Here is a 25,118-nt window from a genome sequence, read left to right as displayed (position 1 = left end):
AGATTCCAAATAACATGCAAAGTACAGATAGGAAAACATCTTTTTGTGACGGAAATGGAATCGCATCTGAGATTAAACATGGCAGTTCTTAAACTTTCCTGAATAGCTACAGATAGGTCAAACGCTACTGGCATGCAACACAAGAAAGGCCAGGCGCAGCATCTCGGGTCTTGTGAGCAACCACGCTGAAGCTCAGCTACTAAGCTGAGCCTGGAGGGCCTTGGACTATTTTCCTTGCGTGTTTTAGGAATTTCTTCCCAGAACGCCTGCTGCTGCGTGATGCTATTTATCTTACCGAAGCCAACAAGGTCATAGGAAGACAGCTCACTCCAATGACATAGATAAAACAGAGGGAAACAGTATATGAAAGAGCTGCTTATACATTCCTAAATACATGCAAGAGAAAATTTCACATTTATGGAAACTCCCTTGAAAGGGTAACATTAAAAGCCAGGAATATTAAACAACTACAAAGCAATAAGGTTTAACTTCATATGCGAAAGTTTCATAACTCATTGCACTGTCAGTAAAAGTCATTGTGCAACTGCTCAAGGAACTTACGAGGAAAGGCGTAAGCCTTACTTTGTTCTCTGTACAGTTGTATTGAGAGGGGGAAAAAAAGAGGAAAAAAAAAAAAGAAACAAACAAATCAACCTTATTTACTCGACAAACTACAGGAGAAAAGCAGAATAATTTTAAGCCAGCCAGCTACAGTGCTAGGAAAAAAAAAGGAAAAAAAAAAGTTCATTCTACACCATTATGGTTTTAAGAAGTATCTCAACAGCATACGATCAAAATAGAACTTCATGTTATTAGAGCAAGAACTCATTTCTAGTCTGTAGCTCACAAAGCTGAAATGGAGAAAGAAAAATGCTACAAATCTTGAAGGAGAGGAACAGAATGAGAAAGTTGTTGATATCAGAATTCACTAATTTTTCATCCTTGCCCAAGACTTCATAACATCCTGTTATGGGCATCTAACTGATATCTAGCCAGTTGCTACTTTTTCAGAGAAAACTGTATGATTTTCCTCATCCACACTCTTGGTGTTGATGGCGGTACCCATTATAAAGATATGAGGTCCTGTCATAAGACATAAGCAACAACTACTGTGCATTCAGTACTGGGCTGAAAGCAATTCACACAATTTGACTACCCCTTGGACAAAACCAAGCCATGTTTCCCCAACATAACTTTGTAACTGCCCAACTGCCCCAAGTCTTCCTTTTTTTTATTTTTTTTAAAGGAAAATAAAAACTAAGTCTTTAGTAATAGTATGATCAGTATAGAATTATTTACCGTATTTTACAGATATTGCAACTAACATCAAGATATCTAAACTACAAAGGTCTTTCACGTCATTTCCAACTCTGGTTTTAGCACGCTGTAATAAGAGGGGTCAGACTGGGCTTTTTTCAAAGGTGGGAGTGAAAGACAAGAGATGAGGCGTTGATTTCGGGTTTCAGATAAAACAATAGAACAAGAACCGTTGTGCTCCTTGTGTACATCCACGGCAGTATGATCTGGCTAAACAAGTTTAAGGTGTTAATCTCTTTGGTCTTTAGTGCCAACAGAGGTCAGTGAAGCAGCGAGGTGAGCTCTTGCGAACCCATTCACTGCAGACGCGAAGATGCAATTTCAACAGAAATTCCAAATGCAGGGGCTTTACTGAAGGTATGGCAACCACTACGGAGATCCAGCCTGGCTTTCAGATCCTCCTAGTGAAAATTAGGAGGAAACCCCTCACGACCATTCCTTGGGCATACAGCATCATTATGGTAACAGCAAGCAACACCACGAGGCCGTTTGCTCTCTCGTTTAAGCCGAAGCACATCGGAGCCCCCAGTTAGGAGGAAGCAGCTTTAACTTGGAAGATGCTCCGGGAGCTATTCCCTTAGGAAAAGCAGTTAACGAGGAACACCCAGTAAACCAAGGCTGCTCCCTTGGCTTGAGACACCGACTGCAGCCTTGGACCGGTTAATTTGACACAGCACAGCACACTGAGGAGCCCTGAAGATCCCAACGCAAGCCGGGGAAGAGCAGCAAGAGGTAAATCATTCATTTTGAGGACGATTACAGCGGGTTTCTTTCTTTCTCTCTAATGCCGCGTTTCCCGTTAAGACCCCCTCCAGTACCCGCTGCTCGGCGGGGAGAGCTGCCCGCAGCGCGCTCCGTACCCCTTGCATGGGGTCAGACACCCCCTGTGCGGGGTCGGGCACCCCCTGTGCGGGGTCGGGCACCCCCTGTATGGGGTCGGGCACCCCCCGGGCGGGGACCAGGCATCCCCCAGCGCCCCCCTGTTCTCCCCCACCGCCGCAGCCCCTTACCACGACCAACCCCCGGAGCCTGCCCGGCGCCCATAAGCCACCGTCAGCAGGGAGCCCCCTTCTTCCTCCTCCACCTCCTCCTCCTCCTCCGTGCGGGACGGGCCGGCTCAGGGCGGCGCTGCGGGGGGCTGCGGGGTGGGGGCGGCTGGGGAGGGGGCTCTCTGACGGGACGGACAGACGGACGGAGAGACGGACAGACGCCGAAAGCACTTACTTCGCCGTGTGCGGGGCTCGGTGGGCGGCGGGTGAAGTCGCCGGCGTCTGCGGGGGGCTCTGCGGGCGGGCCGGGGGCGGGGGGCTGCGGAGCGCGGCGCTGCTGCCCCGCCGGCCGGGACACGGGCGCTGAAGCCGGCGGAGGGAACTTGGCCCCGGTGCCGGCGGTTGGCCGGGAGCCCGCCAGCCTACTTCCTGCTGCGGGGCGCGATTTGCATAGGGACGGAGAGAGGAAAGGGCTCCCGGGGAGCAGCGGCCGCCCCCGCGGCCGGGGAAGGAGCTGAGGGGGGGCCCGACCCACGGCCGGGGGTCGTCTGGGGCCGGGGAGCTGCGAAAGGTGCGAGGGGAGGGACGAGGTGGGGCGGGGGGCTCTGCCCGCTGCCACCGCCGGTAGGGGCAGCCGGGGAGTGCGGCCGGCGGAGGGGGTACGGCGGGGCTGAGGAGGGTGTCCCGGGCCACCAGCAGCCGTAAAAAAAAGGAGCCAGCTTCTCCAGAACCCGTCTGGGGAACGTCTGGGGTCCGTGGGTTGGAAGACCCACCAAGCTGGCTTGGAAAAAGCAAAGAACAAGTAGATACGATCAAATCATCTTTGATTAGTTCATTATTATTATTGTCATCACCACCATCATCATTATTAATAATATTATCTTTTTTTTTTTTTTTTTTTTTTTTTTTTCCAAGGGGGGCTTACTGGCCGATTGGAGAGTGAAATACAACCTCACGCATCAGCAAAACTCCAAACAGGAAGCAAGAGCGTGCGGACAACGCCTAGAGGATGCAGCTGAACAGCTCGATGACAACGGGAGCTGAGGCGTCATATGTGTACTGCCGGGCCACCTGGACGGGTTCGGGTCGTGGAGGTTTACAAAGGCAGAATTTCAAAATAAGAGCTTTGAAGCTTTCCACATAAAGTGTTGAAGACAGTGGGACAAGTCTGGGGAACTGTCAAGGTGGTAAATAGTTGCAAGATGCTCTAAAGTAGCCCTGCATCCTTTTCTGAAGGCCACCAGTAAGACCTAATTAGCTGGGAGCTGGAGCAGACTGAGGAGATGGCAAGGACTTCCATCAGAGCATCCAGGTGGCTGAAAATGGCTCGATGCAGCTCACAGCCTGTGGGTTTAAGAAAAGAACCTGAATCATTCCCAGGAAAACAAACTCTGCCAGTGGGACTTTGGCATTGATTAATGGCCTGTCACACAGAGTGATGTACAACTGTCACAATCGCTTTGCTTTAGCATGTGCTGCAGTTTTCTCTCTAGGCTGTGGCTTCAGCACGCAGGCCACTGCCTTGATCCCACAGAAGATTCCATCTGTAGAAGCACTAAGAACACGATTTGCCACATTTCTGAATCAGGCCCACATGTCCATGTATATCTGTAGAGCTCTGAAAGGTGGAGGGCAACAGCTGCTTATCGTCTTTGAATTGTACCATCAATGATTAAACCAGTGTCTTGTAGATCTGTCACTAAAAATTTGGTAAAGATTTTCTCCCCTCCCCCAAGACATTTAAAAAGAAAAAAAAATAAAACAACCTTTTTTTCCTATGGAAAGTTTATATAAAAAGGAAATGTTTGATTTAATTTACATTGTCTTTGGGTTTGGGGCATGAAGTTGTTGGGGCATGAAGGGTTGGAGTAGAATAAATATACTGTGCTTTATACGAATTAAAAAAAAAAAAAAAAAAAGGTTGTTAGTATCACTTAATATAAGTCACCATTTTATGCATCTTTATTTTCTCTGGTACAACCAATACGCACCAAATCTACCTTAAACAGAATAAGCAGGAAATGAACTCTCACTCTCTCTCTCATTATATATTCACCAAGAGGAAAAAATAAAAACCCAGTTCCAGCCTCCTTACTTCTTTAGATCTACTGGTAGTTACATGTTTTAAAATGTCTTTGTGTTTAGATCAAGAAAGTTGGGTGATTTGAGATATGTAAAACGAGACTTGAAGTTTCCTTTAAGCCTATCACTGTAGTGAAAGAAGGGCGGTGAGTCGTGTTAGCCAGAGTTTATTACTCAGCAATTGATTTTCCTTTTTGGGCAGGCTTAACTCCAGACCGTGTTGCTACTACTGGATCAAACAGGGCTGCAAGAAAGTTCTCCAGTGCTGAGGCCAACTGGTGCTGTAACAGTCCGTGTCCAAACTGTTAAATTCTCTTGGCATCCAGAATAAGGGGACTATATGCAAACTGGTGTTTGAGTAGTTGCTGGCCTGTGTTAATTTCCAGACCAGCTCTGGAAATTTTTGGAGTGATAATTGGCTTGGGCCAGGGACCTATATGATCTGCAGACTCAGAGCTCCAAGGTCCAGGAACATTTCCTCAGTCACTGTTAATTACTGGCATATATGTAGCCTATAGACTGTGGAGCAATCCAGGTTTTCACCCGTGAGGTGACTACTGATCCAGTCATTACTTGGATTATATCCAGGAGTATGAGGTGGCACAGAATTTAGGGAATAATGGCTCAGGACAGTAAATCAAACTTTATCAAGGACAATGCAAACACCAGAGTTCAAAAGATAATTTCTCTTGCTATGTTTTTATATATTTCTTTTTTTTTCCAGAGTTTCTGATTACTTTCTAGAGAATTCTTGAAAACAAAAGCAGAGCAGAAATAGAAGAATGCTAGTTAGTCATGAAACCAGAAGTGGAGCATCCAGAGCAGTCATTTGAGAGATCCCAAGGAACACCCAGGTTCACTCAGTGAAAAATTAATTAATTAATTAATTAATGAAAAAGATCTCTGTTCAAAAATAGGCTTACAAAGATGTAAATTCTGCATAGAATAACAGGGAAAGAGAGATCAAAGATACATGTAAAACTAAAACATGAAGTCATCTGACTTTCTAGTGTGAGTTGGTTTTGGAAACTTGTTCTCATTTTGTTGACAGCAAAATAGCTTTTCTCTAGGGATTCCAGCATTTACGTGGTCACTGCATTGTTTTTCTGTATTTTATTTCTTCCTCTAGAGATTATCATTATATAGCTAAAGTCCAAATTGTTAACCTGCTTTGTAATAACATGGCATTTTTTTTAACAAATAGTGAAAAATGGGTTATAAAAAATGAGATCCAAGTCACATTCTCATTCATTGCAAAGTGTTGGGGGACAAAAAGCAAACAGAAAATAAAAGCAATATGTTTTGGAATTCATTTTGCAATGCCTCATTTCTTATTATAACCCATGTTTGTAGAGAAAGTTATACTGGCCTATGTAAGAAGAATATTTTCAAATTTTATTCTAATAAATGTGCTTCTCTTGATAAAGACTTTGCTTCTCAAAGAAAAAGACTAAAAGGAAGAAATGTTACTTTCAACTATGAAGCAGCAGGTTAAAGCACTCTCTGGTGGATATTCTTCAGTTCCTATTCTTGTTTACAGTTTGAAGCCTAGGAAAATAATTTTTGCCACACTAAAGAGAAACGAAAAGAACACCAACAAAAAATATTCTTTATTGTAGTTGCATTGTGATTATTTGTAGTGTACCCTATCTTACTTTATGATTGTGACCTGCATGATGATTTTTTTGGTGATGAATTAACAACACTTTGCAGAATAATGCACAGATCCCTCTATTGACTCAACCTGCACTTGACCTGTCACTTGGATTAACACAACACATACTCAGTAGATTAAATTAGGGAAATCTGGCATCTTTCCTGTAGATGGTAGTCTGCTTAATGCACAGCCTCTTACATTTTATTACACTGACATTTTCTGGCCATTAAACCTAAATTCACCCTTTTTTATTTCAACTTGTTAATTCAAATGCCCATGAATGAGCGATAATAATACAGCACACAGAAAAAGTGTTTGCCTTGAGATAATCTAATCCTGAAAATTAAGAAAAAGCTGCTTCTTTTGTGTCTTTGCTGATCTTAAATATTTTATTCACCTGCCATTAGCTTTTTTTATACACAGGAATCCTTCCTCTTTTTTTTCCCTGCTTGTTTCATGGCTGTGAGCAGAAAAATCGCTCATTAGTGAATTGAAACATGTCCAACACTGCTAGCCAGTTTGAGAACTGGTTGGAATGAGTGAGATTGTGCTTGTGGTGCGGCACTTGTGAGTATTCTGATGGGGACTGAAAATGGCCTATGTGTATTCTGTAGAAAGTCCAGATTGCCTTTCTTTAGAGATGACAGATCAAATGAAAGGTCTTCTTGGTTCTCATGGATATCATCTTATTCACAGAGCCAAGAAAAGCAGCTGAACTGATGAGTTCTTCACAGCTCATTCATGTAGGCAATAATAAGGGTGAGCTGGCAAACAAGCAGTTCCAGGAGCCCTTTACTTCCAACGATTTGTGGCTATTTGCAGATACTTTTATTGGTCCAAAGAGTCTGCCCACACTATTAAAGAGTGGGTTTCATTTATGTTTAATTCAGCACTGTGATCACTAATATAATTACCTGAAAGAACAGATCTGAGCTAATTCAAGAGCAGGTTTGTGGTCTTTTCAAACTAGAAAGATTACACTGCAGAGAGATTGTTGTTTGGGTGGATTTTTTTTTTTTTCTTTCTGCCTTGAACTATGGGCATTATGCCTAGTCTCAGCAGCCTGACTGGGCATCCAGCCTGCATCTTGCCCGTCCAGTGTCACATGAAATGTTAGTTCAGAGGCAACGTGCTGTTCCTGGAGGTGGCTTCCAGAGTGGGCCGCTCTAGAAGTATAGCTTTCCCTTTCCAAGATCAGCCATTTTTCATGGAAAATTTCCTCACAGAGAGGCATTGGACCACGATTAGCAATTCTGCTGTGCAAGAGCAGTGCAGTGTTTAAGCCGCCCTTGGACAGCTGCAGTAGCAGCAGGAAGGCAGGCAGCCCTTCCCTGGTCACAGCCACACAGCAGTATGAAGGATCCCTGCATGGCACAGCTTTTCGTTTCTTCTGGGGCAGCAGAGGCAACATATGTGGGCACTGAGCTAATGAGGCCAACTGGTAGCATTGATGGAAACGTTTGGTACTGACTGAAGTCATCAACCCCCTCCCCTTGTTCCCCAGGGTTTGTGAGAAGGAGCTCCTCTCTGGGACAGAAGACAGTCATCACCAGTGTCACTGAGCATCAAGAAGGTTGCCTTGGCTATAAGAAACCTGAAAACACCTGACTTTTACTGGTGTATTACCAGTCAGCCTGGCCTTGGGGAGGTGACACCTGTCACCCACAAAGTTCTCAGTCTGCACCCTTTCTGGCCACAGAGGGCATGTTGGAAAGCTGTGCTACCTGTGGTGGCAACATGATAGGGTGATTTCTTCATTCTTCGTCTCCTGACCTGGCAAATTTTCCATCTGCAGGAACGATGAAATGAGCCATCATGGGTCATTGCAGATACTGTGCTGCTGTCAGCTCGGCCTGGCTGGTTTGCCAAAGCATATGACACTCACGTCTTCCATATCTCCTGCCCATCTGATGGTGTGTAGCCATGCAAAGTACAAACCTGCTGCTGAACCCTTTTAGATAATTGAGTTGCCAAATCACTGTAACACTGAATGAGCCCACTTAACCCTTCTTGCATTTAGCAGTCACCTAGCTCTTGCCACAACCTATTGTGTTACCCCCAGGCTTCAGAGTGGCCCTGCTGTGTCTAAGAGGAAGCTGGAGGGTTACTGAACTGCCCTTCCAAGCCAGGCTCCAGCCTGTATGCTGCTTCCTTCACAGAAACTCAAAAGAGAGCTACTAGAGCAGATGGTGGCAGGGTAGGGGTGTAACAAGTGGAAGTACCACCAGTCCCTCCTCCAGATGCAGCTTGCTCCTTTCCTGTGAAAACTGGGAGGGTCACGCTGTCAGGGACAACCTGACTAATTGTTTTTCTGCTGAGTGGTCGACAGCTGTGTGCTGTAACTTGAAATCATGCATGTGTTGGACATGAACAGTAAATCAGCTTTTCTCTGATTTTCCTGTTCCCAGTCGCTGATTCCCCCTGAAGCCCTTTGTATCCCATTCTTGAAGCCAGGCCCGCTGACTTTGAAATCCCAGCTGTGCTGTCCCATCCACTGCAGCTCTTTCCCCCAGGCTTTGAAATGAGATTTCAGCCCTTAATATCTCTGATGCCATCCAGCCCTGCTATGAAAAGCCCCCAGATAAAGCTCTCAGCTGGAAACAAATCAAGAATACAGGAAGTCACCGAAAAACAAGTGCAAAAGAAAACCAGATCTTGAACAAAACTGGACATGACAGCTGTTTCCAGACATAATTTGAACTGCAGGTGTGGAAGACGGGCACTGCCCGAGTTCTTGTCCAGGATCGAGTTGTAGCAAGAATCCCATACACTGTCCGTAGCAGGCAATGCCTGCTTTTTTGGGAATTGTTCCTTAGCAGCTGCCAAGCCTTGAGTAGCTGCTTATCTGGTGTGGAGGTGTTGAGGAGAGGATATGAAGGGGGCAGGAAGACTAAGTCTGAGGTAGAAAGATCTTCTGAGGGAGGAGGAAGTACTGATGTTCCTTATGGCTATTACTGACCTCCTCTTGAGTCTATGGCAGCACTTGTAACCTCAACAGCAGCTGTGTTTGTCACCTGGCCCCACACTTTGAACATCCTAGGGTACTTTATTTAGTCCAGGACAGAGTCTGTTCTTTCTCATCACCACAGCCACATCTTTTTTGCAGGTGGTTGTGATGATGTCCAGTGTCCTGGCTAACATGCATGCCATGTACTTGTTCTGGTTTCTGCCACAAGTCATTAGGATTGGTTTAGCAAGAGAACCAAAGCAATCCTTGTTCTTTCCTTAGCTAGACAGGTTGATAACATTTCCAAAGGCTGTTTGAAGGCCTAAGACCAGCAACTTCTGCCCTGCCTGGATCAGTTCAGCTGCTGGTAGCTTCCATGTGCAGATTCTTTGGATAGGATGCTCCTAACCCATGAAGGGCTGTGCATCAGAGTCAGTAAGGGATGGAAAACCACCTACACAGAGCTTAGATTTGGGGGAAAGGAGACCTCCTGGGTTGAAGGAAGGCATATACATTTCTGACGGATGTAAGGCATGATCTACAGCCTTTGAGCCAGAAGTTACTGTGGACTTGCAACAGGGTGGAGGGTAGCAAAGGCAAATTTCTCCACTGGTGAAACCTTTTTTATACAAAGGTTTAACACTTAATAATACAGAAAATGGCTCTTTCCAAGTGAGGGACTGCTAGGGATAAGTCAGCAACACTGGGACACACTGGGATCACAGATCTGGAAAGCTTCCAGGAGTGTGAAATGCTGTTTGACTTGACACAAAGTATGGTGGTCAGGGGAACACTACGGGCAGTAAGGGGGAGGTACCACATGGCTTAGGGACATGCAAGAGTTAGGGAGCAGCATTGTTCAGATACTAGACAGTCTGTCAGCAAAGCACTTGGGACGAGAATGAATTACTAAAAAATGCAAGATAATCCAGGGGAAAAAAAAATAAATAAGTGTTCTTGGAGCATTTGGGAATAGGTGTTGCTTTTAGCTGCTAAGGATATTTTATTTCTCCTTGGCTGCCTTTTCCATGTGGGTAGGTTGTTGTGCTCAGACCCCTTCTCTGCCTTAAGGGGAGTGACTTCAACCGTAACAAATGGGAACCTTAGTTTCTTTGTCACAGAGTCCTCTATTTTCTCTGAAAGTACATGTATATACCTGTTCAGGATATGTTACAACACTCTAATGATAGCAACTGTCAGCACCATCTCACCTCTCCTTTCCTTTCCACTGTTCTTAATTTCCTACTCACCTCTCAGAACTTTTCAGAGATTTGTCTTCTGCTCTTAACTTTTCCAGGTCCCTCTGATGTCCCCACTGAATCACCTGCAGAAAATGGTGACCCGCGTCTTGATATGCATTGCCCACAAACAGCTGCAGCATGATGTAGCGTAAGGGGCAGGACTGGGATGGACAGTTTGTGAAGAACACCAGCTATTTTTATGTCTTGAATAGATTAACAGCTTGACTTTAGTTAGCTTGGCTCTGAGTCAGTGACAGTGCTGCATCGGCAGACTTGTGTGAATGCTAAGGCAAGGGTTAAGGAAAAAATCTGATGAAGAGATTTGTTGCAAGGCAGCAATCTAGGATAAGATCTATGACAAAGAAGCCTGACTACAGTAAGTGTTCACAGATGCATCAGAGATGGCCGATGCATGTAAGATTGTAAGCTTGCTGATGATATCTAAGAACTATTATCTTTAAATAGGGTGAGCAGTGTGGAGGTAAGAGGGCACTGGGGCAGACCCTTGGGATGGGTCTAGCTGTGTGAGAGCCACTGAACTTGTGCTATGGCAAAGCCAGATTAAAATCTGTTGATACAAATTTAACCCTTCAGAACTTTCTACTCAAGATATCAGGTCAGCTCATTGTATTAGAGGGTCACTAAAATTTTGGTCCAGAAGTCTTTAAAATTACATTTACTTTGCATTGAACCACTGCCTTAGAAGCAAGGGTGCCAGTAGAAATACAGCTCAAAATGCCAAAAGCAACTTAAGACTGAGATGTGGGGTTGTTAGGCTAGTCTTGTAGATGGCATGCATATTAAGAGTTGTTGGTTTGCCTAAATTAATTTTTACGTGTATGAAGTAAAAGGCCCATTTAGCATATGTGCCTTTTTGCCTGCATGGGCTACACAGTAACAGAATATATATATATAACAGCTTCTATGAACAAAGAAAACAGTTTACAACTAATTCCTACAGCTAGGAACCTAGTTCTAGAAACTACAACAACAATTCAGTTCCACACCTGTGCACACACTCTTGTCACCAAGCCAGCCTTCTTGCACACAAAGGTTTAAATTTATTAGCTCATACTCAGAAGCAAGTCAAGTTTGCTCACAAAAAGAAACAGACTTGCACCGTGTAGTCCCTCAACACATAAAAATGCATACTTTACATTAGGCATGCAAATTGCCTAATAATAAGCACGGCTAATTTGCTATTTGTATCAGCGTTTCTTCAGGTACAGCTGTGAGGGTGCTTGTGAATTGTGCAATCTCAGAGATAAAAGGAATGAACCCATCTATAACGTTTTTTAACCAGAATATGTAATACACATTCGATTCTAATCTAATTTGAATCTACTACCTAAACATCTGTACAGACACTTTTTCCTGCCTTATAATTTTTGCTACATAATGCTGATAAAAGTAGATAGAAAAAATAATATTTAGGGCATGAATATCTGTTGAATGTTCAGCACATGTTTTCCAAGTCTTTTATCCCCACAGGAAGGCAACTGACTAGGGAGATACAAGGATAGTGGAGGGTATCAGAACCATTGTGTACCTGGTAAAGGACTCCCAGCACCTTGGATATCCTCTCCAAAATTGTTCTGCTGAATTCCATCTCGTTGAGTCTCTTAAATGGGCTCAGGTGGGACACAGCTGACCAGAGAGAATGACTCTGTATCTTCTACTACTACTCTGTTTGACTTCTGGTTTTCTCTTCAGTTCAGAATTTAGACTTAAGAGTATATAGTGCTGAGAATATTTTAGCTCTTTCTACAAATTGTCTAATGCTTTTTATTAATAACATTATTATTTCAGTATAAGTCACAGGTTTTGATAACAGTTAACATTTTTTTCAGGTGATTAAGCCGGCTAATTAGCCATAAAAAAAGATGACAAAAGTGAAAAAAAGGTCACTCAGCAGAGATAGGTAGGTGTTTCATAATCTGCAAATACAGCTGAAAATGTAAAATATCTACTTGACCAAGTAATATCCTGAATGAGAAAAAAATGCAAGAGAATCCTTAAAAACATACACTGGGTTAGATTTGTAGACAGTTACACAAATGTTTTCCTGAAAAAAAGCAAACGTGCCTTTTTAAGAATTAATAATACACAAGGTGGTAGTTGTAGTTCCATTGCTCAGTGACATTACTCAAAATGTCGCTCTGCTTCGCCATCATCTTTGCACAGATGTAGTGCGTTGTCAAGGACTGACATTAGCAGGCCTCCAAAGTAGCTTTGTGCCCCAGTGTGTCAAGTCAATGTCTGCTAAAGTATGGCGATGGGGTCATTGAGCAACAGCCACTTGATCTGTCAATCTCATGATCAGAGGTACAGATCACGGCAGTCCCAAAGCAGTAGAAGAAATCTCTTCCTACTAGAGAGAGCTACAGCCCTGACAACCATTTCAAGCAAAATCTTCCAAATGACACCCATGCCACCAGGCTGGAGAGTACCTTCTGGAAGACCAGGATGCTTCAAAACAAATGGGAAAGTGGTCGCACAGCAAGCTCATGGCCATGCCTGCTGCAATTAAGAAAATCAAGGAATCAGAGAAAAGGCATCACTATCTGTCACCCCCACATTTATGTCTCAGAGTTGTCTTACTTAGATATCTGTGTTTGTAAAAGATTAAGTCTAATGCAAAAAAAGCCAACATCACTCACTTTTACGTGACTATCTTATGTGATTAACCTCCCATTTCATGCTGTCCATAATTTATGCACGCTACTGAAAAATTAATTACTTTTTTAGTGAGCCACTTTTGAAAGAAATGCATGTCAACACTAACCTTTAAAGGGAAGCAGTGGAACAACAGGTCTCTAAGATAAAAGCATTTTGGGCCAAATTCTTGAGATGCTCTAGTAACATAGTTACTACAGGTCACAGTGGAAATTACATGGCCAGTTTCCTCCTGCTATTTTTTTTTTTTTTTTGCCTTCCCATCCTCCACTTTCTTTTGCATACATTGTTCTAATTGCTCTGGGCTCTACTTTTTGCAGGTTTTCCTCCATATCCTCTTTTGTCTCGTAGCTTTTCTCCTACCCTATTATCTTTCACCTCTTCCTCACCAGGGATCAATTTGCAAACTGGAGCAGGTTCAGCAGAGTGCCGTGAAGATGATTAGGGAACTGGACTGCTTGACATATGAAGAGAAGGTGAGACTTGTGTTCATAATGGAGAGGAGATGACTTGGTGGAGGTTTAATTATAGCTTTCAACTATGTGAAGATGTGTTATAGAGAAGAATGTGCCAGATTCTTGGAGGTGCAAAGCGAAATGACAAAAGGCAATGGCCAAATTACAGCAATAAAAATTCCAGCTGGGTCTGGGGAAAAATACTTTCATCTTGAGAGTGGTTAAACCCAGAACAAGTGGATAGGGAAACTGTAGGATCTCTGTCCTTGGAGAAACTCAAAACTACCAGACAGAGCCTACAGCAACTTGATCTTAGTTAGCCCTGATTTGAGTTGGAGTCTAACCCAAATTATTCTGTGTTTCCGTCCAATTCTTTTTGGTCTGCTAATCTCTGTTTTCTTAACGCTTCCTCAAATAAGTTTCCCTTTAACTCACCCACCCTCCTGCCCTACCTGGTCTTCCTTCAGCTACACTGGCCCCAAAGTGAGACCATGCTTTTGATTCATGTGCACCCTTCCCTCCTCACAATTTTTGAACCTGCTCTCCCAGTATTCATTTGCCTTTGAACTGGAAGAAGTTCCTTTAGCTCTCAGACAGCACACCTGCAGAGCAGGTAGCAGCTGGAAGAAATTTGTTGAATAAGAAAACTGGTGAGACTGTCACAGCCAGCTTGCTGTGTACAAGGCTGAGCCCCCCCATCCAGACTGCAGTATCCAGTGTTTGCACAGGACAGCACAATGTGCAGTTATTTCAATGCTTAATGTTTAAAAGCTGGATTTAGAAACACAGTTCTTGACATCCATTTTAGTATCATAACATGAATATCAAAATCCTGGTTAAAAAAAAAAAAGTAAAATGTAACAAAGTTGTTAAGACACATTTGTTCTCATCCAATTAGGCCACTATGGCAAAGTGTACAAGAAAAACAAAACAACAAAAAAAAACCACTCTTTTAATGGCATAGGTTTAACATTTCCTGCTACAGCAAAATTTCTGTGCTCCATTTAAAGGCTGAATGACATTTAAAACTCAAAGTAGCAAATATTTGACAACTGCATGGTAGATGTGTTCAGCATTAGATTATTTCTTAAAAAGTGAGTTATAAATAGCAATTTTGCAAGAGTCTGGCTTGGACTGACAACAATGATATTAACTTGCTATTATGGCACACAGGGCAAAGCTATGGCTATGTGCTAGTTGTAAGAATGCAGTGAAACCTAGCAATCTGGTGCTTCCTGAAAGAGTTAGCCCAGAATAAATACTAGTGAAAATGATAAAAATATTAAATGATAGCACTTAGAAATGTTGTTGGCAGGTAAAATCTTCGACAACCAAGTAGCCCATTTACTTTTGTCCTCCTCATCTATGCAGTGGAGAATATGAATGAGGGTAAGCAGGAAACAATAGGGGCTACTTCTTTAAGAAGAAAAGCACCAAAAATCTCCATGAAGGAGTCCCTACTGCTCAAAGAAACTTTCAGGCTGAACGAGACAGCCAGAGGAAAGATACACTCAGCGGTGTAGAGGACTTCTCTGCTAAGCTGCCGCTTCCAGGCCCTGCTGCAAGACCGCTTTGATGGCGTGCTCCGGGAGGCTGCTGGCAAGGAGCTCCCAAGACTTTGTGGATCCTCAGATGGGCAGTGTGCGAAAGCGATGAGATCTGGGGGCAAAACTGCAGCCCTGCTAGGGGAGACGTTTCTGATACAGATAGCTCCAGCCAGGTCCTCAGGACGGCTTCCCTGGCTCTCACACTCGTGAGGGGGAGTGTACCTACAACGATGTACTGTGGCAGGACATGAAGAAAACAAAAGGCACAGCCAGATGTTTGTGAGGCACAGAAATGTCTCTTGGACAGTCTGATGGCTGCCAATCAGCTGGCTGTGCTGTTCAACGGAAGACTACGCAGGCTGTTTGGATGGGAGGGGTGTTGGACCCAGCTTCAGCTCCAAGGCAGCCAGGAAGCACCTGCACAGGACGGCCACAATGTTCACCTCCTCCTGCCAGCAGCTGTCTGGAGGTTTCCGAGGCTGAACGCACCAGCCAGGATCAAACTGCTGTGCAGAGGAGTCCTGCAGCATCTGCAGAGCCCGCAACCACAAGCCGGGTCAGGCACAGGCCGTGGCTGCTGGGAGGTGACACCACATCGCCTCCATGGGCACCGCAGCTCCGGCCTGCCTCACTGAGGCTGCCGGCCCTGGGACACCGGGACGAAGCCTAGCCATGGAAGAGCAGCTTCTTTAGTCTCTTTGTTGTTCTCCTGCTTAGCCTGTGAACAATGATGAGAACCAGGAGGATATAGGAGTTTAAGGAAGGGGACAGTGGTGACCGCCATACCAGTTCTCTGGCGGTGGTGCCTTTCTGCTAGACTGAAATAGGCTAAGTATGGATATGATGGCTTAGAATTATGCACTTTCATGCAAAAACAGCATGCAACATCTGAATGCATTTCTCTGTGTGCTTCTGTATACCATTTGTGAGTATTATGCTTCCTGATATTAGCTAGTATGTGGGTTCCAATGAAACAGGTTTTACAGAAAAAAAATATGATGGTAGATGTAAAATCTAACAGCAGCATAACACAAACTCTTTCCCCTCCAGCTTCACTATTTGTTTGTGTATGTGTCAATTTATAAAAAACTTTTCAATTCAATACTCAGGAAAGACACCTATTTTTTGCAAACTGGCTCAACTGCATCAGTCATCAAAGGTAAAGGAAACAAGTACAACCCTAAACTGGTTTATTAAATATGCTCTGATGTCCAAAGAGAAGTAAAGGATTGCAGTGCCTACACCAGACAAAGTGATGAGAACATGACAGAAAAATGATACTTCTGTCACTAACAACAAGCATTGAAAGCAGCTTAGTAAGTAAACTGAAGTGAGTTCCCAGCCATTACAGAAATAAAAATACCATCTGGAACAAAGCAACACTTTCTTTCCTGTGACATTTTTCATAGCATATTTGACTAAGCCAACTAAATCAAAGGTTTTAGAGAACAATTGTGTAAGAACAATTACGAGAGGAAGGTAAGTTTCAGGTAATGTTTGAAGAAAAGCAGGGAAAAACAAGTTATTCAGGAAAGCTATCCCAATTAAAGGAGATAAAAAGAAAAGGCTCTACAATAGTACTGTAGAACAATGGAGGCTGCAGAACCCGGAGCCAGATGAAAGAGCTCAAGGGCTGCTGAGGGCCATGAAGAAATGTATACTAACCTTTACCTTTTAGTCAAGACTAGAAAATAGCATTTCAAGTAGTTCCTGGAATTAAAAGGTTAAAGTTTTTTCACCCACATCAGCACTACTTACTGTAATAAAGCTTTGAGGTTTGGAGCTGGGGCTTTTTGCGGATAAATAAACATATACACATGTAAATCCAGAGACAGTGCCAACTCTATTGACTTCTCAGTCTACACTCGGGGCAAGAATCCAGAGGTGGAAAGCACATAGCGAGTGGGAGGTATTTTGTTGACAAAAATGGTTGTGAAATAGATAGCACTGTGAGAGGAAAGGAGAACCAGTGATTGAAAAGTGGAAAAAAAAAAAGTTTGCCAATATAAAGAACAAAATGCCTGCTGCCAATGTACCTGTGACCAGATCAGGAACAGGCTCAAAGAATGAGGGAGTGGAAGAAGTCCATATGAAAGGTATGTAAACCAAAGGGAACTCCTCACCCTGCAGAAAATGTTGATGTAAACAGAAAATGAAAACAAAGAAAAAGTCACATCTTGCTCTGCATACTGAGGTTGTGTATGTATGGGAGATAGAGGAAGAAGAGTGCCAGAATTTAATATATGTAATAGTAGTAGTTAGATGCTGACTTTCTATCATCTCGCCATCAGGTCGTGAGATGAGAGACTTATTGACAGAATTGATTCCTGGTCATTACTAATGGGATTTATCATGATCACAACTAGATATCACTGTGCCACGTCCTATGTGAACACAGAGAGGCATTTCCTGATACTAAGTGAAGACATTATACAATAAGTGGCAACACAGTCCTCCATATCCCAGTGATACATGACCATTTCAGATTCATCAGCTAATTGCTTTTCAGCTTTTCATCAGCTAAATGCCACGGGTGTGCTAAGTCTTGAAAAAGGATTTCAAGGAGGAAGATGAATTTCAGAAGATCCTAGTTATTCCAGGTGTGAAGTCATGCCTCCAAAATTCTTGCAGGAATTATTACTGAAATTTAGGCTTTATTCATTTGTGATCTCTCCACTAATTCCCTTTCATTTGATTTGTAGTCATAAAGCTATCTGTTTAGTTTTGTTTAGTTTCTGTTGATTACACATGTATACACAAACACATAAACACAAACTGTCTCAGGCTCACTCCAAGATTACTGACTAGATGTTTATCTACCTGATACCAGATATATTTTCCAAGGCCTCTGGGTATGAACAGATTGACATTTGATAGATTGAAATTCAAAGCTCTGTTTGTACTTGCCGATAGAATGGAATGGGCAAAACATTTTTTTTCCTGCCAATGCTTTAGCTTTTCCTTCTTTCTCTGTTACTCTTAAATATACTGACTGCATAACCAGAATTGTTATGTTTTATGACTTATTGTTTTCTTTTGCTGGGAGCAGAATTTGACTTCAGTTATTCCATTCTTACTGGTATTCTGGTCAGCTGCATCCTGTTATCAGTATCTAAAAGAAAGACCAGAAATCTCCTAGAAATTCTTCTAGTGCCATGCAAGAGCTAAACAAATGGCTGGGGGGAGGTTAGTCTCTGAACAGCAGGTGAGAGAAAGGACTGCTGCTGGTACAGACCCTTCAGTTCATTTCCTGGAAAGCTCCAGTGAAGGCTCATCCCTCTGATGTTGGTAATTCCTGAAGCTTCTTCAGGAGACAAAAGGCTCAGAGAAATAACATCAGCTTCTCTAACCTCCCTCAGGAGGCTTTGCCCTTGAATTCCCTGTTCCTTGCCAGGAGGAGAACACAACCCGTATTTGTACCTCAGTACCTAGGTGGGTAGTTGCCCCAGGAGTTCCCCATCAGACGTGGGAGAGGATCCAAGTGCAGAGGAGAGTATAACAGCCCGGAGAGGACTGCACTGCCATTTTCTTCCCTACTTCACTATTTATGTCGTAGGATTAAAAAAAAAAAAAAAATGAACACAAAGAAGTTAAAGAAACTGCACAACGGTTACAGGATGTCCTGTTGCATTTATCTAGCTATGCAGGCGAATGACTCACCCAAAATATTTGATGATCGGAAACTATTATGTTTTTCTTTCTTTTTCACATTTCTTCCTGAAAATATCAAGCATTCAAACTCTGAAACATGGTTAATGGCAGACATCTTAAAGCTATATGGATACAAAAAAAGAGTAAGGCAACTGACTGTGCTTTGAATGCTTATCATAGTTCAGAAAAGTGTCATGAAAAAAAATTATGTCCACCTCTGAAAGCATATTACCTGGCAGCAAACAGTATTTTCCGGATCACTGAGAAAAGTCCTGCCCAGATTATATTCCTTGATGTGGATTATAAACTGAATTTATTATCCTGATTTTTTATTTTTTTTATTTTTCTTAATAAAGAACTGTCCGTAAATGGTTAGTCATGCCAGCCACAATTCACAGTAGTGAATGCCAGCATTATCACACTGGTGTTAACTACTGTAAAGTGTTGCCCAGCCTGCACTGTGTGGAAGCCCCCGCAAGCCCCCCACCTCGCAGTAGCCAGGTTGCAGGTCATTAGCATGTGGACCATGCACAGATGCAGGAACACTTTGCACCAGATTTCTCCTTTTGCCACATCTCTTCTGGACCATGGGAGAGGGGAAGCCCACGGGAGCCTGGGAGAGGGGAAAAACTGAACCCCAGTTCCTGCTCCTAGGGCAATAAAAAGTAAATAGAGAGCAGTAATAAAGCCTGGTTGCGTAGGGCCGTGTATGTACTGTGCTAAGAAGCAAACTCTGTCCAAAATAGTCTGCAGTCCCAAACAGGTCAGAAAAGTAAATATGGTTATCTTCATTTCATACAGAAATGGATGAGGAACTATTACATTGACCTTCCCCAAATCCTGCAGGAGGTCTGTGAGCATGGGGCCTGTTTCTGTTTAGTATCAGTGTAATAGCCTGATCACTCAGAATTTAAGGAAGAAAAAGAACACAGGAGCCTGTTATTGAAGGCACAGAGAAAACAAGGCATGTGTAAATTGTGAGAATATCCAATGCACACTGTTGTAGGCTGATTATCAGCATACACCTTTGGACCTGCAAATGAACAAAAAAAAATCATGAAGGTGGCTGACTGAGGGTGAGAGCAGAGACTGTTACAGAATATTTCACTATGAACCAATTTTTTGTCTGTTCGTGTATAAGAAGCATCAAAGAACCATTAGGCATATTAACCTAGGAGGAGTGAATAAAGGGTTGGAATGACTGTGGGGTGATTTTATTTACCTTCAGGACTTAGGACTTTCTTGCATCATGCTTTCTCAGCAACCACAAAGCTAGAAATTTACAAGAGATTTTTAAAGTTTGTTAAGGAAGTCAAGATTATTATGTGGTTCCTTGATTATCATCAGCTGGAGAATTAAGAAAACATCAGATCCCATGACATTCGTGAGACTGTGAGATTTGATAGGGCTGACTCTAAGCACACAGAATTATCTTGACATGCTAATGCTTATTTTTGGTACTGAGTGTTCAGCTGTTTGTGGGTAATTTTTTTCCTTCTCTCTTTTGGTTAGAAGAAATTCTTAAGTGTTATGCAGTAGGGAAACTGATAGGAAATGGTCATTCCTGTCCTAGGGAAAAGGCTGCAAGAAGGTGGGAGGCAGAAGGACAATTTACGCAGCTCAATAGCTTGGCCAGACACCCAGTTCTGTTTTGTCTTTCAGCTCAGTGCTTTGGACCCCATTGCCATTTACACAGAAATCCACTGGCTTCCGCAGAGCAAGGCATAACTAATGGCTGTATGAGAATATCATACATAAGACTTACAAAGCCCATGCTTTAGAAAGCCCTTGTATGGGCCTTTTCCAAAATAATAGCTCCCTCAGGCTCAAATACCTCATACCCAAATAAAGATTTTGTTTAATTCATAAAGAAGTTGATTTGTCTGCTAGATTGTTTCCCATGGATCAGCCTGTCCACAAACACAAAACACACAGGCATCCAGCTGGGTGTTACTGCTGCCAATTTCAAGACAATAAATGGTTCAGTACAGTGCAAAATTCAAAAGTTTTATTCCACAGAGCAACGAAAGCAGTAGACATTGCCTACTGGTTCACTGCCAGAGTAAATATTACCTACTGTACATGTTTCCATTCACAGCTTTCATCAGGTCAAAGTACAATCACAGGCATGATCAAGCTTTATACTGCTTTAAAAGAGTATACAAGAATGATTGAAAAACATTTTAATTACCTTTTCAAACACGTTACTCATTGCATCTTAATGAGCTGCAATCTCCCTCAAGAGTGTATAGTGGGCTGGCACCGTTCTCCTGAAGGGGAGGAATTTATCTGGGATGAAGCCTTCCTTGGAAGAGTGAGACGGCATCTGCGGCATTTCTGGCACACTGAGACAGGTGTCCCGAGCATGTAAAACACAAGTGGAAGTGTCCAAGTTTGGCACAACTGCAAGGCAGGCCCCGGCAGCAGCCAAGCCAGGAGCAGAGATTTGAGCTGCTGCCTTTATTACTTGGCTGTGTGCTCTGCCAGTACCGCTGGCTGCCACAGGATGGACGGTGTGCTGGCTGCGTGCAGTAGGTGGGCACCGGTAAGTCAGATCTGTGAAACGTCCCTCATTATCAGTGGAGGCACTTGCTACAAATAGACCTGCTAGAAATCAAATATGTTTTCTAGAAATGGGAGCACGTGTATATTTTTCCCTTAAAAATAAGACCAGTGTGTTTCTAACGTTGGCACGTTTAACAAAAAAGTCAGTTTGGCTCTTTCTGTACCTGTAGTAGAACCGTGTACCTGTTCACAGCAAGATGTCCTGCGTGCAAATGCTCCAGTACAGCCATTTCATCTCTCCTCAAGCTGGCTGTTAGATGGAGAATGTGTTTGCTATTGAGCAATTGGAGCTATTGCATGGATAGACAATGCCATACCAGCTGTGAGAAAAATACAAGCTTTATAATGTGCCTGCGAGGTTAAGTGACTCGGGTGATGGCAAACCCAAGGTGTGAAGTGAGCTACAAGACAGATGACTTGTCGTGATGAATATCTGCCAGCAATTCTGTTGCTTTTGTACAGCAAGAAATCCAGCTGGGCTCTACCAACAGAAGAGCAGCAAAGCACTGGGCAGCAAGGTGAACAGGCTTTAGCTTCCGAACGATGTGCACGTGTAGCCCAGTGAGGAGGAGGACAGTTTACCTAACTGACTAGACCTGACTGTAGCACACTTTCTGGGCTCTAGGTATCTCCCCGTCATTAAAAAATCAGATATTGATTCAGTATGAGAAAATTGTTTCCCATCCAGGAGATGGACCATAAAATACCTAAGCACTCTCCTAACAAGGCTTAAAAAAATTAGTTCATTCACTCCTATCAGATAACCCAGTCTCTTTTCCTCGGTTTAATGCATGTCCTTGTGGACCATCTCCCAGGGTATCTTCTGGTCTGGATTTTATTTTTTTTAATTCTTTGGTTTGTTCTTCCTTCAAAATGTCTGTTTTCAGCTTTCTCCAGTGAAATACCCTAAGCTTTTCAGGAAAACATTTTTTTTTTCTACTTTAATAGCATACCTTAAGCTGTAGTTACATCCAGCAGTGCCACGCTATTGAATCCTCCCCTCTCTTTGTTGGTATTGACTTGCTCTCATGCATTGCTTCTTTTTAGCACAGACTCAGATATTTCTTAAGGCAGTTTTTAAAAGCAAGATTTTTTTCTCTGCTCTAACCACATCCTACCAGCTTGTTTTCAGCTAGATGGTCACTTGCTGCATTTTCAGGCTGCTCCACGTGGTAGCCTGGCAGTTATCTGCAGTGTCCCCTCCTGGGGCAACAGAAGGCACGCACAAGTGGTAGGAAATGCCACAGTGGCCCATGAGAGGCTGATACGGAAGCTGTTCATCAGAGCCAGTGAGAGAAAATGTGCTCCACAGCAACATGACAAGACATGGGAATTGCTTAGGAATCGCATTTTTATTTCAGTTATTAAAAAAAAAAAAAAAAGAAAAAAAGAGGCATTCCTTTCCAAGACATATCATTTGGTGGGAGAGAAACTGTAAAGGAATGACAGGAATGAGTCACAGAAAAGACAACGGTAGGAAGAATACTCTCTGGGACATCAAGAGTTAAAACTAGGATATATAATATAATCTATTTATAGAAAAGAGCTAAGAGCTTTGTGTATGTGGTAACCAGCCCCAGCTCTTGGAGCAATTGAGGTGGCAGAATCAAACTCAGAATGCTAATTACTGTAACTAAAGAATGAGCATACTTATTATCTGATATAAAGCAATTTTAGAAACACCCACAGTTTTAAAATAATAGTAATAACAGTAATTGAAAACATGAACTGACAAGTCACTAACAACCCCTTATAGCACAGCAGAGTGGAGGAGCTCATATCCTTACAGAGTGCCCTTCTATCAGTCCGGACCCCTGACAAATACACACGCCAGATAAGGTCTAAGGAGCTCCTGCACAGATGTTAACATATGCCACAGACCAACACCCAAATCACGGCGCTTCTCTGGGGTCTTTTTATTACTGGGGTAAGGTGAAACTCAAAAGCCGTATCAGTTGCTGGCTTCCAAAACACACACCCGTTTGTCCAAACAGGTTTGTCCTTGGGTGTAAATTGAATCAGCTGTTCTGAGCTTCCTTTTTTTCACTAGGAGCTGAGGAGGAGGTGGGGAGTCAAGCAGGTAAGAGGAAGAGGCTTTTTCTCTTCCTCATTTCCAAGAGGTATGGGCTGGTGTATTCCTGCTGTGTCAGGTGGCAATACCCTATTGCCAGCCTCTCTCTTAATGTATCCTGAAAATGAGCATCCAGGGATCTGGGCATCTTTGAGGGATCAAACACAGGGACTTTTGAGCCACAAGTATTTGGTGAGCACCCTCTCCCCAGAGAGCAGCAGCTCATCCTCACCTGCCTGAGTCCTGAATCAAAGCAGATGAGGCAAGGTAGGAGGACCGTGTTGCTATCTGTTTCCTCAGCCTGTCTTGAAAGGGGAAAAGACAAGAAGTTTTGCAAAGAATCAAGAAACAGTCAAATACAGGTTGGATGCAGGAAAGAAAAAATAAAAATAAAAATAAAAATAAAAATAAAAAAAGAAAAGAGAGATTTCTTTTCTTGCAGATATTCTGGTCTTTATTTCATGGAATTCAATCCTAGAATATTTTTTGTTTCTACTAGCATAGTGCAACCAAGAAAAGAGCTACATAGAAATGCCCTCTCCCCAGCCCACACTGGCATTCAGCAGCGCTAGGACACCTTATCCCTATGGCTGCCCATGGCGAGTGGCAAGCAAAGGAAGAGAGAAGTAGGAACATATTTGCACTCCTCATGCTTTCTGATTTTGGCCTTTCAATCTAATATCATGTACAGGGTGATCCAGTATATAATTAGCCCCAGTGCTAATGAGCATCAGGACCAGTATGAACTCAGTTTTGTCTTCCTACATCCCTTCCGTATGCCCTACACCAACAGCAGCTCAGCCACACCGAGGCTTGCAGTTTCCTCTAGATTTGTGCAACCGTAGATGAGACCAGTCTGAACCCTCGTCCTGATTTTTCAGCTACACAGAGGAGGCTCAGGAATTTGGTTCTGACTTCATCAGCGTTTTCCCGTGAGCTTGCACCAGGACTGTGATTTGCAGATTCCCATCTGTGGACAGGCTCAGCCCGCTTACCTCCATGCACAATGCGGTTGCGCTTTGCTCTCTCCTTGTGTCTTTCCGGATGTCTGCCATCTGGCAGACCCCGCTCACATTTACAGTACTCTCCGCAGAGGGCAATGGGTTTCATTGCCACCAGCCACACAAACACACACATTGTGCGGGTCTGGCTGTGCGCCTGGCTTCTCCCAGCTACGGCATAGCCCACCCATTCTGTACATCTCAACCCGGATGCATAATCAGCTTAACATACTATCATAATTCATTCCTATTTCAAAACAATCTTGCCCTACTTGCTACCACTTCATTAATTTCTTTGGCTGCATTGCATAATTTCTTTTCTGAGTTACACCCAGCAGCTCCGGTTCTGTATCACAGCTCCTGAGATGTGTTGTCCCGAGCACCCACAGGCGTGAGGATGGCCAGCATCCGTGGAGTTGGTGGCTCACAAGGTCTGGACAGATGGGAAGGAGGTGGAGGTGGGGTGTAAGATAACCTATATAGATAACTCTGGTGTTTACATGGCAGCATATGATATTTTAGGAAAGCCCACAGCAAATATATAATTAACAGAATAATATTTATTATTAAATTAATCTCTCACCCAGCGCCTGTAAGGACTATGCATGTCTGTGGCTCTCACACGAGGTGATATATAGTTTTATTCCATAGACAATGCCATGGAAGGGAAAGAATTGCAATTACCAGCCCTAAAGGCTCAGCGCAGGAAAATCCCCATGTGCCTGATCCAACGAGATCTCACCTGCAGCTGGTGGGTCCTGTGAAAGTGGTTCCCCACCTGGGACTGCTGCTCCACAGAGGCTGAAATATTGCAGGCTGCCAGCCAGCCTGACATCACTCAGCGCAAACTGAAATGAATTTTAAGTGAAAGCAAAGCGAGCTTCTGCTGGTATGCAAAGTAGGAGTGTTCAGTTGCTGT

At 43.3% G+C, this 25,118-nt stretch overlaps 1 protein-coding gene and 1 long non-coding RNA gene across 5 annotated transcripts in view; one reads left to right on the top strand and one right to left on the bottom strand.

Annotated features, from left to right (window-relative positions):
* Nucleotides 1-2,673, bottom strand: part of LYN (LYN proto-oncogene, Src family tyrosine kinase) — a 52,838-nt gene extending 50,165 nt beyond the window's left edge. For 2 of the 4 annotated variants that reach the window (XM_048072413.2, XM_048072412.2), the window contains exon 1: nt 2,542-2,673. Coding sequence is in view for 1 of the 4 variants with exons in the window: in XM_048072410.2 (XP_047928367.2) it covers nt 2,328-2,361 (34 nt within the window). In the remaining 3 variants the exon portion in view is untranslated. Of the gene's footprint in view, nt 1-2,327; nt 2,375-2,541 lie in introns of those variants that run through there. The other 2 variants (XM_048072410.2, XM_066993003.1) reach the window with 2 other exon arrangements.
* Nucleotides 460-5,696, top strand: LOC125183779 (uncharacterized). The gene is made up of 2 exons (XR_010829685.1): nt 460-2,049; nt 3,222-5,696. It is a non-coding gene; the product is annotated as an uncharacterized lncRNA (long non-coding RNA).
* The last annotated feature ends 19,422 nt before the right edge of the window (nt 5,697-25,118 follow it).

This window comes from Anser cygnoides, chromosome 2, assembly GCF_040182565.1.
Source record: "Anser cygnoides isolate HZ-2024a breed goose chromosome 2, Taihu_goose_T2T_genome, whole genome shotgun sequence".
In the NCBI taxonomy this organism is placed as follows: Eukaryota; Metazoa; Chordata; class Aves; order Anseriformes; family Anatidae; genus Anser; species Anser cygnoides.
The sequence above is the reverse complement of the archived record's forward strand: the minus strand, read 5'-3'. Positions and strand labels throughout refer to the sequence as shown.